Consider the following 13,927-nt stretch of genomic DNA (forward strand, 5'->3'; position numbering starts at 1 on the left):
TAATAATTTTATCATGATGAAAACTATACTTATTCAATTTTTTTTTTAATTTCAATATTTTGAATTCTAACCCCCAAATTAAGGCCAGTGATCAATTTGTATGTTTTTAATTTGGTATTGACTTCAAAAATTCAAAATCATTTATTTATTTTCAATTTTATTATTTATTTAAATTTTACATTTTATTTCTCCCAAGAATTAATTGTGCCTTTAATAATTTATTTTAAGCTGCAGAAGAAAATTAACTTATTTTGTTAACCTATTTGTATTTTGATGTATTTATTATTCAACACCTAACACCTGAACATCTAAACAAGTTTTCATGAAAGTGGGATGAAATGATTTATTACAGAAGGTAATAAATCATTTGCCATCTGGCATATGCCAGATTGCATAAATAAATTAAAATAATTGTTTGAATAATCAAATTTTTGAATCCAGATGTATGGTCATAGATTGTATGACATTCGATAACAGTCATATCATTACCTAAAATATTTCTGATGTTAAGCCCAAATTTAAATTTCTGATGCAGTGCCACATAACAGTCACAGTCCACTAGTATGTATTGTATCATCAGTTAGCAGTTATATCAAGGTCAGATGAGTACATCAGTATGAGTCATCAGATATCCATGAGTGAGCTTGATGTGCTCTGTATGCAAACGCCAAATAATAACCTCCTCACAACAGTTATTCCTATATGAAGAGCTCCAGGGTGACATATTTCTTTTAACTGGACGAAGTTTATTATTGATGGTATTATTCCATTCACTCTGCCACTCATCACAAACTATACTCTTCAGAAAACAAACGAGATCATTCAAAACAATGTGATTAGTGAAAGGAGGCTTTGAACAAGCCTCTTTTGCTGCACGATCAATGCACTCATTGCCTGATTTTCCAGTATGACTGGGGATCCAGCAGAAGCTCACTTGTATTACTTTGAGTCATTTTTAGGGATGTTAGACTGTATATCACAGACAACGGGGTGTTGAGTACATATCACCACTAATGGCTTGCAAGACACTCATGGAATCTGAAGAGACAAGTACAGGTCGGAATGTTGGGCTAATATATTTAAGGCCATTTTAATTGCAAACAGCTCTGTGATGAAAACACTGGCAATACTGGGAAGCCCAAACAAGCATGTCCTGTTGCCAACCACAAAAGCACAACCAACAGAATTATAGTGTCTAGAGCTGTGTGTGTAAACTGTAGCATCTGGATTCATGCTGTTTACAATATTCAAAAATTTTTTTTGTAAGGTAACTGGATTCATGTCCTTTTTTTTGATATTGTCAAAGACTAAAGCAATAAATCACCAGAGAAGGCTACTGAGGGGGGATAATAACATTGAGTAGCTGGAGGTAATTGTATATTTAGAGATAAGAAAAGGTAATGAGCTCTGATGGCTAGTGGAGCAGTAGATCTTGGCCGTTACTCATATTGATTAATGTGGTGGTTGGAGAACACTGCATCAAAAGTAGGATGATTTGGTCGCCCTTTGATGCATTAAGTGACAAAAAGCGTCTTAAACGCATACACAATTATATACCTTAAGCCCCCTCGCAAACACAATTATATACCTTAAGCCCCCTCGCAAACACCAATGCTCATCACCTCGTTCTAAAGTAGTACACCGATGGGAATGTCACTCGTGGCATTCGCATCAGTGGCATCCTCGCCGAGGCGGACTGGCTTATGTCAAAAGCTGAGGTTTTGAAGATGACCTCCGGCAAAGCCCATAAAGACTCGGAATGGAGGGGTTGGCAGAGGGTGTCTTCCCCTATGGGTCAGGATGCCCTTTAATGCGAGCTACATAGGAGCAGATCATTTGGTTTTGTCTATTCCAAAGAGATAGTTCACCACTGTCCACTAGTAGACTTAATGCAAGGCTTGAACAAAACGCACCTGCAGCCAAACAGATAAATGAATGGTGGACTGCATCAGTCATATTTAGAGTGGTGGCCTGTACTGATGAATATGCACAGTTGTAGTCTAAACAGGAACAGACCAGAGATTGGTAGAAGCACAACATATACACACAATCAGCTCGTAAACGAGTATCTGATAGAACTCTCAGTATGTGTAGCGTTTTTAGACATTTACCTTAGCTCCTTTAAATGTGTTATCAATGTCAGTCATTGATTAAACCACAATCCAAGAAATCTAACCTGCATGCATGGTACAACTGGTTCACCATGTAAAAACAGTTGAATGTCAACATGTTCCCTCAAGCATGACGTCTTCGCAAGAGAAAATATGAATCCAGTCGTTCTACACCATGATTCTAGCCAGGTTAATGTATTTTGGAGCAGCCTCTTGCCAGTCACTAAATTTTACATGCAACATAAATTGAAAAATCATCCACATATCAAGAACACATAATGGATTTTTGCATGCAGTTTGTTAGATAATTTATGGCTGGCTACAGTAAATAAGGTAACACTTTTTCCAGCTATACAGCCGGAAAAGTGTAAGGTACATTCCTGGCTGTACAGGATTCCTCATGTGAGGGATTTTCTGTATTTCCAACAAACCACAGGAAAGGACACTATCTGCTTAGTACAGATCTTTAATATATCTTTTTCTTCCTTATAAAGGGGACAATCTCAAGTATAACCTTTACAATTAATGTATTTTCCTACCTTGGTGTATATGCTATCATCATACCCGTAACCTGCAATACACACAAGCTTGTTCCTTTGCGCAACAGCCCTATTATCATGCACTTATTTATTAGAAAGGGCGAAACCTTTGCAAAGGATTTACCTTCCTCATTATATTCACTACAAGAAATCATACACTTGTTAATTTACCACTCTCTGGTACACCTCTGGTTTCTATTTGCTAGACACATCTTTGTCTGACAACGTCAGTCGAAGTCTCTTCATACACCCCAGTATGTTGGTTTATTCAAGTGGACCAACTACCATGGAAAGATTTTAATTGGGACTGCCATATGGCAGTCTCAAGTCAACTTGAGACTTGAGACAGTCAAGACAGAGACTTGAGTCAACTTGAGACAGTAACTTGTCTCAAGTCAAGTTAATAACTATATATTTTTAATAATAATGGATGTAGCTATTTCTTGATAAAAATCCATCATAACAAAATAAACAAACAAAATATGTTATTAGATTTTCATAAAATTATTTAAAAAACCACTACAGCTGTATCGGTATGCAGAATACTAAAGCTAAAAGTACATTACAATGAAAAAGGAAAATACAAAAACTAAAAGAAATAAAATACATAAAGAGCAGTAATAGGGTATGATGCATGTATCGGTAATATATTAATAGTAAATACAATCGGTCACTTCAGAAAAAAGGGCACTTACAAATAGATAAGAAGCCCATCTCACATCCATAAGTTTAACAATGGCAAACTATTGTAACTAATACTCTTAACTAATGAAGTTACAAGAATTGAATAAGTTGAGGCATTGAGTGTTTGTTTTAATCAAAATTATTTTGAGTTTAATTATAACATTTACAATCTGAAGGAGGGTTTAATTATGAGTAATCCACACAGTCCATTAGCTGCAGAAATTTTATAAATGGTTTAGAAAGTAAAATTTGTACTTATCCCCTTCTTTAAATATTTCAAATTTTGGTATAGACATGTAGCTGTTATTTTTTATTGTTTTACAGGTAACTTGAGACAATTAGGAATATTCTTGAATTTTATTAACACTTTACACAAAAGTGAAGCTTTTACTTTGGAAGTTAAACAAAATAATTCTATCGTTTTTTTAAATTTGAATACTATTAAAATCAATAACAAATTGGATTTTAGCATACATCTCAAACCCTCACACAATGATGCTGTCATTCATAGTGCATCACTACATTCATTTGCACATAAATTAGCGGCCTTTAATAGTTATTCTTGTAGATTGCTAAATGTTCTGTTGTCAGATGATAATTTTTAGAAAGAATATTATAATACAAAAAGTGATGAATAATGGTTACAAAATGAGTCTAATTGATCAACGTTTCAGAATATATTATGTAAAATTGCAGTTAGTTAAGTTTTTCCTTCATCAACTAATTTATTCCTACAAAAGAAATTTCACACACTCATTAGGGATGTTCAGTATAATTAATGAGACAAATTGATGTAGAGAAAAAAAATTTATTCTATGATAACGAAACTTTCCCTACTTTTTAATCTATTCTTCAGCAACATTTAGACATTTATGCCATCGTTCTGTGAGCTTTCTTATTCCCACACTGTAGAAGTCTTTACCTTGCTGTTTGAACAATTTGTGTATTGCTTTTTTGTCCTCTTCATTGTCATTGAACTTCATGCCACGTAAAAAGTCTTTGAACAGGCTGAACAAATGAAAATTGGACAGGGTGAGGTCTGGACACTAAGGAGGATATGGCAAACACCTCTCAATCCAACTTCTCAAGTGTTTCTCCCATTCTCTGAGCGATGTAGGGATTGTCGCGTTGTCATCCAAGAGAATCATACCTTTTGAGAGAGCGCCCTGTCGTCTTCACCATATTGTGGGTCTCAATTTCTGTTGGAGCATTTTAGAATAGTACTCACTGTTAACAGTACATTTTTCTTCTAAATAGTCACTAAAAATTGGGCCTTGTGAGACCCAGAAGACTGTCAACATTGCTTTACTGGCTGCTGTGTGAGTTTTTAATTTTTTTTTGGTGGGTGAATCCAGATGTTTCCACTCAAAACTGTGCCGTTTGGATTCGTGTTTGAAATGGTGTATCTATGTTTCATCACATGTTATTAGATTTTATTTACAGGTTATTATGATCTTTCTTTTTCCTGTTTAGCCTCCGGTAACTACCTTTTAGATAATACTTCAGAGGATGAATGAGGATGATATGTATGAATGTAAATGAAGTGTAGTCTTGTACATTCTCAGTTCGACCATTCCTGAGATGTGTGGTTAATTGAAACCCAACCACCAAAGAATACCGGTATCTACGATTTCGTATTCAAATCTGTGTAAAAATATCTGGCTTTACTAGGACTTGAACGCTGGAACTCTCGACTTCCAAATCAGCTGATTTGGGAAGACGCGTTCACCACTAGACCAACCTGGTGGTCAGGTTATTATGATCTAGAAATTCCTTCCGCTTCAAACCGTTCTTTGAGCTCAGAACAAATGCAAATCCAGGTGTCCTTATAGTCTTGAGTCAGCTGTCTTGAAACCCATCCCAAACATATTTTGCAATAATTCAGCATGTCATGAATGATTGAATGCCTGGCTCTAATATTATATAAACAAGCAGTGTAGGAAATTTTTACTTGCTTGTTTTCATGAATAAGATCATTATGCAATTTTGCAGCATGGTAGTCACTGGTCTTCCAGAGCAGTGGAGATCAGTCACACTTGCTCTGCCTGAATTAAACTGTTTCACTTACTTATACATGCTACTGCAGTTTAAACAATTTTAACCATACTGTTTCAATACTTTTGTGTAAATTTCCACCCGTTTCATACCTTCTGATAGCAAAGATCTTATCACTGAATGTTGCTGTTCTGGCATACTCATTTCAGGCGGAGCTGACATTCTGAAATCAACAAAAGAGGTTATATTTAGATTAATTATGATTGAATAGTTGATTAAATGTGTTCCCAAGGTTGCTAACTTTACTCTCAAAAAATTTCATTGCCATTGAATGAACCATTTTTTCTCTGCATCAGTTTGTCTTGTTAATTATTGAACATCCCTCATGTACAGGTAACCCACTGAGAAAATTAGTAAATTTTTCAAAAACAGTGATATTGTAAAACAGAGGTAAATAAATTTATTAATATTAACAAAAGTAAAACTGATAAACTTAAAAAATGAGGAGTTTACAGACTTTAATGTGGTTCTTGTGATTAAGTATATATTAGACATACTAGACCTTGTGAAAAAGTATAAGAGATAGCAAATCTTGTTTTTCCAGTAAAAAGTGGGTTTCTAATTATGCTTGGCATTTAATTGATGAAAATAATGTTTTAATGATAATTTCAAAGTACTTCATGTTGAGGTCAGAGGTTTGAAACTGAACCTTTTGGAGTCATTGAAAATTAATTAACTTAAATCTTATAATTTACTTTTAAATAATCAATTATATTTGAATAGTTCACCATTGTTGAAGTTATGGAAGTAAGAACTTATTTTTTTGTAAGTACCATCCCCTTTCTGAATATTCATTATATACTTTTATATTACTTCATTCATTTCATTTATATTCATGATACATGATGTTTATATTACTGATGTTGCTCTTTATCTTTATGAATTTTTTATCTTTTGGTTTTTGTATTTACTTTTTTCTTTGTTATGTACTTTTAGCTTTAGTATTCTGTTCATATTATCTGAAGAGGAAGATACTGTGTACTGAATCAACTACTGTGATTTTTTTAAATATTCTTGTAAAAATCTATTAAAATTTTTTGTGTATTTACTTTTGTTATGTGTTTTTTCATTGTAGTTCATTTAAAAAAAACAGTTTTTATTTATTTTTAAATAAATAAAAGATGTAAGCCTTGCTATTATATCACATTATTTTAATAATACGAGTAAAAAATAAATTGTGTCATCAGCTACTAAATTGTGTTTGACTTGAAACTTTTGAATCACAAAAAATTGTGGTTTGCTGTTAAAAAAGTCTGATAACAAAGTTGTTATACTTTCCTAATATTGGTAAGAAATTTTATTTTTAAATCCAGTATTATGTTGTGATAAGATGGTGTTCTTTGGGATCATCATACCTCTGGGTAAGACAAAGCAAGACCAAACAAGTCTAAAAATATTTTAAAAGGTTCAAAAATCAATATTTTAAAACTTTGATCAGTTCCCACACCACCAATATTGACCCCCAAAAGATTTTTTTTTTGGTCACTTGTATTATTACTACTATTCTTAGGAAGACAAAAAAAAATTACAGTTAAAATATATACATATAGCATATTTTTAATTTTTGGAGAAGGGGGCAAATTTTTTTTAAGATGGTAAGAAATATGTATGTATGTACTGAGCTTAATGTAAAGTGGGATTGGGTTTGCAAAATTTTGAGAACATTGACCCTAAAGAAACTATCTACCCCACCCTTTGGAGTTACTGACCCCTCAAACTTTTACCTACAAATTGCCATCCCTATACACGAGTCTGTGCCAAATTTCAACAAAATCAGTTTATCCACTCAAAAGTTATTAAGCTTCAAACACGCCAACATCTGTACATTCATACATATATATGATCATTACTAACCACATTTTTGTTTTTTGGGGTTCCTGGGTCATAAAACATCAAGAAATGCAAAAAACTAATATCCCATTTTTTGACTGACCATACTTTTCCTTCTTGCAGTTATCTCTAGTGCTAAGATGCCAGTAAAGTGAAAATAGTGTATTTTTATATATAATTTACAATAAGTTGGATGGTGCAGGCTTATTTTAAAATAACTGTGTAGATGGAATGTGGATTCCATCTCAGAGTGGTTTAACTTAGAGTGGTTATTTTAAAAACTTAGATTTTGTTTACTGTAGTAGAGTGCCCTGAATTTTCCAAGACAATAATGGAAACAAACTCTAATCTGCACATCATCTTCTCTAGTTCTATTTTTTCTAGTTTGTGGTTTTTGTATTTGCAGTAGATTTATCAAATTTAATGTCATTAATTACAGAAATTTTTTTATTTGATATTTTATTATTAATCATTATTTGATTAAGCCTGTATTTTTTCTTTTTTCAGAAAGCAATACAAGCACTACAAGATATGAGTGCTAACATTAGTGCAAGAGTGACAACACTTCGTGATGAATGTAATGCTAAGACGAAAGTAATAACTGATCTTTCTAGCACAGTTATGCATTATAACAATCAGGTATCTTTTTAAAACTTGTTAAAACTGAAATTTTAGTTTAAAAATAGTTAAATTTTATTTCTTATTCTTTGATATTGAGTTTATAATAATTAAATTACACTTTACTTACAGATGGATGAACGTGTAAATGAATTAAGCAATCGGGTAACAGATATTCAAGGCATGTGTAGTAAATTGCAGAATAATGCTGCTAATAATATTAATAATAATCCTCTTAACTTGGAGTCATCATCATCAGGTACTCGATAACCCATTATCTACTAAGTATAGATAAATTTTATGTTCTCATTAAACTTAAAAGTAGAATCTAATTATTACTTTATTCTCCTATGTAAGTAACCAGAAGTGATACCTATTATAGCAAGATCTTATTTATTTAAGATAAAGTAGGTTATGTTTGGTAAAACATAGCCTTTTTATTTAAACCTTATAACTAATCTTGATTTTAAATAAACCTTATGTATTGATATAATGTAATATCATATTACAACAGTACCATATACATTCTATTGAAATGTTGTAGTACTGTGAGAACTATGAGATTTAGGTTCAGATTAATTGTGTATTAAAACTTATAAAAGTTACTTCTGTTAGTTCATCCATTGTATCAACAATTATATTAGGTTCATTTTAGAAACATGAGACTGATATTTCAACCATTTTACCCAAACTCACTGTACTTTATAAAAAGGTTTTGTTAAAATTATTTTTATTTATTCTTGAATTTGAACTTATTTCACATTTGTGCTTATATTTCACTCAAGTAATGCCTGTGCTTCTACAGGAACTGCAGTTATTTTGAATATCATGATATTTATAACTATAGTAATAAAGTAACTCTAATCCAATTCTAATTTTTTTTATCTAATTGGAAGCACTTAAAAAATATTATAATGTAATCTAGAATGATAATATTTTCTTTGTTTTTTATAGATTTGCATACCTGAGTTCTTTTCTTTTGTTCTGCTACTTTTTATGAGTGTTTAATTTTATAGCAGATAATTCATCATTGATTATAATTAATTTTACATTGAAGCTAACAATGTCATTGCTGAACTTTCCTGATATTTTCATAGAATGTAAAATTTAACCTCCCCACTACGGTTAAAGGTAGAAATTATTATTACTTTTATATGTATTTGTATTTTCATAAATAATGAAAACTTAATTTTTTTTTGATTTGTTAAATTTGTAAGGATTTTTTCATAAATTCAATTCTTTGCTAAGATAGCTAAGGCTTCACAAAATACAGTTAAAAACATTTCCATTGGTAATATTTTGGATATTTGATCAAAATATAACTATACCGCCAATTTTTAGACATTGAGATATTATCCCATACCAATTTGATAACAGTTATCATATTGAAAACTGTTTTCACTCTATTAATATCTCATTTAAAGAGAAATAATATGAATGATCTATTGCCAATAGGTTTTATAGTTTAAAAGCATTTATAGTTCAAGTACATTTAGAAAAGTTTAGAAAATTTGATTTTTTAGAAATGAGGGTGTTTTTAAAAACATTTTTCATAATACTATTATTTTGATGAACTGAAAAACAAACTAATAGTTTTTTTTGTATCTTTATTCCTCTTTAAGATACAGCACCATATTCATGATGCATTTCTTCACTAGGTGGATTCTTTATTTTGTGAGAGTGAATGAAATATAAACCGGAATTTTTGTTGTCGTTGACGCATGGCTAATGGAGAGGGGCACAGCTTCTCAGTGTTGTACATAGGGATGCATGGAGGGGATCCCACTCTTAGACAGCCAGCGCACTACTTTTTTCTCATCAGTATCAGAGCAGGACGTATCATCACTTGTTACGCAGCATTATTATTCAATTTCTCATGGCAGAGGGTGTGAAACCATCTGAACTTTTGAGAAGATTTTAGGCACAGTTTGAGGATAACACACTTAAAAAGACTCAAGAGTTTGATTGGCATAAATGGTTATTGGAAGGACGAGAACCAGTTCAAAATGAAGATCAGCAACATCGCCCAAGGACAAGTGCTATTGCCGAAAACGTTCTCATGGTTCATCACCTTATCGAGGATGACTGATTAACAATTGCAGAAATTGCTTCTGAGATCAGAATAAACTACGGCAGTGCTCAGGCAATCATTACTGGTGATCTTGGATTTAAAAAAGTGACAGCACGATGGGTTCCTTGTTCCCTCACCGAAGGTCAGAAGCTCTATTGGCTCGAGGTAGGGTTTTTGAGTCGTTGCCAAGCTGAAGGAGAATTTTATTTGCATTGAATCATGACCTGCAATGAAACTTGGGTACACCATTACACCCCAGAATTAAAACAGGCAAGTGTGGAGTGGCGAAAAAAAAGAAGAAACGCACCCATTAAAGCCAAAACTTGACTGTCAGCTGGAAAGGTTCTGGCCACAGTATTTTTTGATTTCAAAGGATTTTTGCATGTTGATTTTCTCCATGAACATCATACAGTGAATTCTGCATACTATTGTCAACTGTTAGACAGAGCAAAACTCACATATCTTCAAAAAAGATGTCAATTTCCAATCTGAGATGTCATTCTGCTTCATGACAATGCTCAGCACCATACCACAAGTCAAACAAAAGAAAAAATTATATCCTTATTTTGGACTACACTGGAGCACCCTACATACAGAGTCCAAACTTACCATCCTGCCGTTATCATTTGTTTGGGTCACTAAAAGAAGCACTTGGAGGACAGAAATTTGAAGATGCTGCTGTTGAAGCATTCATGCGCAGTGGTTGAAGTCACGCCCACCTTCCTTTTACGATAGTGGAATCAAAAAACTGGGAAAAAATTTTTTTTCAAAAGAGGAAATTATGTAGAAAAATAATATTGTGTGTATTTTTATTATCCTACAATAAATTATAAAACAAAAATTCCGGTTTATATTTGATTTACTCTTTTATATAAAATGTTGTCTATATGTGTATATGAACTTCACATTTGTTGATGTTTCAATAAAAACACTAGTAACAGAAAATACTTAATATTAACTTATTTCAACAAAAATATTCAGAAAAGAAGGTAAACATTGTAACACCAATAAACATAGCAGCTCATGAGTATACAAACTGAAATACTATGTTTGCATTAATTGCTGTGTGGACAAACTGTATTTACCCATATATACAAAGAACACATACAAACTCTGTACTTGTCACAGCTAACCATTCCAAATACCTTGTAGAAGTGGGACTCAATAATATATACTACACTATTCTTAAATAGTATAAAATATTCAAACACACTAAATTTGACAAAAGGAACAAGCAAAATGAAAAAGCAGAACATAAATGAAATTTACTATTTGGTAGCATACTAGACAGGTTTTTAACTGTTTTAAGATATGAACTATTTACATACCACCAGGATAGAGACTGAGCTGCAGTCCTGTAAGATATTTTGGAGATATATTTTTATATAAAAAAATAATAAGAAAGGGTAATTCAGTGCCCACAATTATTTGGCATTACAGTCAAAACTAATGAAAAGCTAAAATTATGAGACGGGTATTTTATAAGAAAATCTCATTCCATATTGTAATTGCATTAACTATATGAGTGAAGTATATGATTTTCAGTAGTAGGATGTTTATTATTCAAATAGTGAGTGCTATGAAAAATTACTAAATTTCTTTTGTCTCTTTGTTCTTAATTCATATAAGCTGCATGGCTTAGTTTTTATGTTGTGTGTTTATTATTTCAGATTCTGCTGTTCCAATAAAACTGAAACAACCTGAAAATACAACAGATACTTGAAACACCAATACTTGATTGATAAATTAGTTGTTTACCTGAATGATTAAGTTTTAACAATTTAAACAGCTGAGCAAGCAATATATATTACTGAATTGAAGATTTAGTTATTTCTGGTTTTCTTTTTTTTTCTTCATATTATCTGTTTCATCATTAATTTTTTAATATAAAACCTTTGTTAAATATTATTTTATTTTATTTTTAAGTACATAATCAGTAAACAGCAATATAATTGGTAAATAGAAAAAAGTTATACAATTTATAAAACCAGTTTGAAACATTTTGTGTTGTGTATACAGAATTAAAACCAAAAAAACTCAATAATTGTATTTTATTATATAAATGGAAGTGTAATTATTTTAGAAGAATATCATTATTATTTTAGAAGTAAAAATATAAAACTATTTAAATTATATATAGAACTAATGTGTAATTGAAGATTTTGATTTAAATTATGTTAACACGTTCGCAGTATAAAATTTAATGGTTATTTGTTTTCTTACATATATATCATGAAATGTGGTGATTGTTATATAGATACCAGTTATTTTCGTTAAAGCATAAACTCTTTCCTGGGCTTTAATGCTTCTTATTGTTTTCATGCAAAAAGTAACTGACATAATATTACATTTTCCAACTTAGTTCTAATTTATTTCAGTTTTTGTAGTTTTGGTATGACATATTTTATTGCAATTAATTCTATAGTTTATCTACGGCTTAAAGAGTAATGTTAATTGACACTTAATCACACGTTTTTTGTTTGGTTGATTGTTGGTTCTCATTACCTGGTGGATTAATTACATTGATTTTGTTTATATTTTCCTTTAGTCATTTTGAAAATATTTTTACTGTGAGTTCTTTTTTGTTCATTCCTATATTTTATTAGTCTACGATTAATTTTTTTCCAGTGGAATGCATACCTAGATTCATTTCTTTATTTTTATATTTTTTATTTAAAAAAACTGTTGTAGTTTAAAAATAACATTTTTTTATGCTGTAGAAAAATACAAAAGAAAAGTAATAATCCTTAAAAATAATTGATAGACAGATCAGAATTCAACTGGATGAGATTAACATCTACTACTACATTTTCAGGCATTCTTAGGCACATGGGTGAAGTGCAGTAAGTAGAAATATTCTTTTGATCCCATATCCCGTCCACCTAACTTTAAGGTATCTAACATATGGGAATCTAATTTATGAATGTTGCCTCTTTGTGAATGGTACATGCATTCAATTTATTACTGCAAATCTAGGAATAGAAAGAAAAAATAGACAATTACATTTTTTTTTTGTAATTGAAAAGATATGTGCCCTTTAAATTTTTTTTCAGATTAATATTTTATTCAAAACTGTTTTAAATCTATTATATGTAACTATTGACTAAATTAAATTTTTTTAAAACAGTTATGTTTTATTTTTTTAATTACCATCATCATTTAACAGTTAGATAATTACCCCAAAATCTAATGAAAACTTTTAATCAGGATGGCGGTAACAAAAGGTTTTAGATCTTAAATTTTTAGAAAAAAAGCCAGTTGGTATAATACAGCTGGAACATAACTAAAACACAAGGTTATTCTTGGAATTTCCTTCATACTTGATGATGGTATGTTCCATATTTCAGCGAACGTGTTAAAAATTTAAATATTAATTTAATTGCAGTACCTCTGTAAATAGACAAGTGATGTTTAAATTATTGTTGGAAAATAAGTTTTCATAACTGTTGCTCTGCCATTAAGATTTCTATTTTCAAACATTTTCTATTCTCATTGACAGAATACATGTATGTTATTTTTATTATAAGACTATTAAAAGTATTTAATTCATTGATATTACTAATTATAGTAGCACACGAATTTACATGCTCATAGTTTGATGTAAGCTTCTTGTTGTGTTGAAAGAAGCTTTCATTGTGCAGTATTATTAATATTTACCTTTCTTTACTTCATTGTCAATATTGGATTTTGCCAGTTATGTATTATCATATGTATGTGTCTCTTGATTATATCGGTTGTAATTTTATCAGATCATACAGATTTGTTGATTGCTAGAAGTTTTTGTTTAAGGAATATAAAAGTTTACATTAAGCTTTAGTATCTAAATTGATAAATTGAAGTGGTTACTATTACAAGCAGTACTCTTAGATTATATATATATTCTTCAAATTTATATTAAGAAATGATTATTTTTTTAAATAAATTTTCAATTTTTTTACATTTACAGTTTTTTCCAGCAGAGAACTGTTTCTTCTGATGAGATTTGTTTTTGATTAAAATTAATCAAAATATAATAGAAA

At 30.7% G+C, this 13,927-nt stretch overlaps 1 protein-coding gene across 4 annotated transcripts in view; it reads left to right on the forward strand.

Annotated features, from left to right (window-relative positions):
• The window catches only part of LOC142322358 (EF-hand calcium-binding domain-containing protein 14-like), a 93,029-nt gene extending 79,378 nt beyond the window's left edge, over positions 1–13,651 (forward strand). For all 4 annotated transcript variants that reach the window (XM_075361352.1, XM_075361349.1, XM_075361351.1 and 1 more), the window contains exons 6-8: positions 7,727–7,858; positions 7,970–8,096; positions 11,579–13,651. In XM_075361352.1, coding sequence (XP_075217467.1) covers positions 7,727–7,858; positions 7,970–8,096; positions 11,579–11,631 — 312 coding nt within the window. In that variant the 3' untranslated portion in view covers positions 11,632–13,651. The remainder of the gene's footprint in view (positions 1–7,726; positions 7,859–7,969; positions 8,097–11,578) is intronic.
• Positions 13,652–13,927: the final 276 nt, after the last annotated feature.

The sequence above is a fragment of the Lycorma delicatula genome, chromosome 3 (genome assembly GCF_047948215.1).
Source record: "Lycorma delicatula isolate Av1 chromosome 3, ASM4794821v1, whole genome shotgun sequence".
Lineage (NCBI taxonomy): Eukaryota > Metazoa > Arthropoda > Insecta > Hemiptera > Fulgoridae > Lycorma > Lycorma delicatula.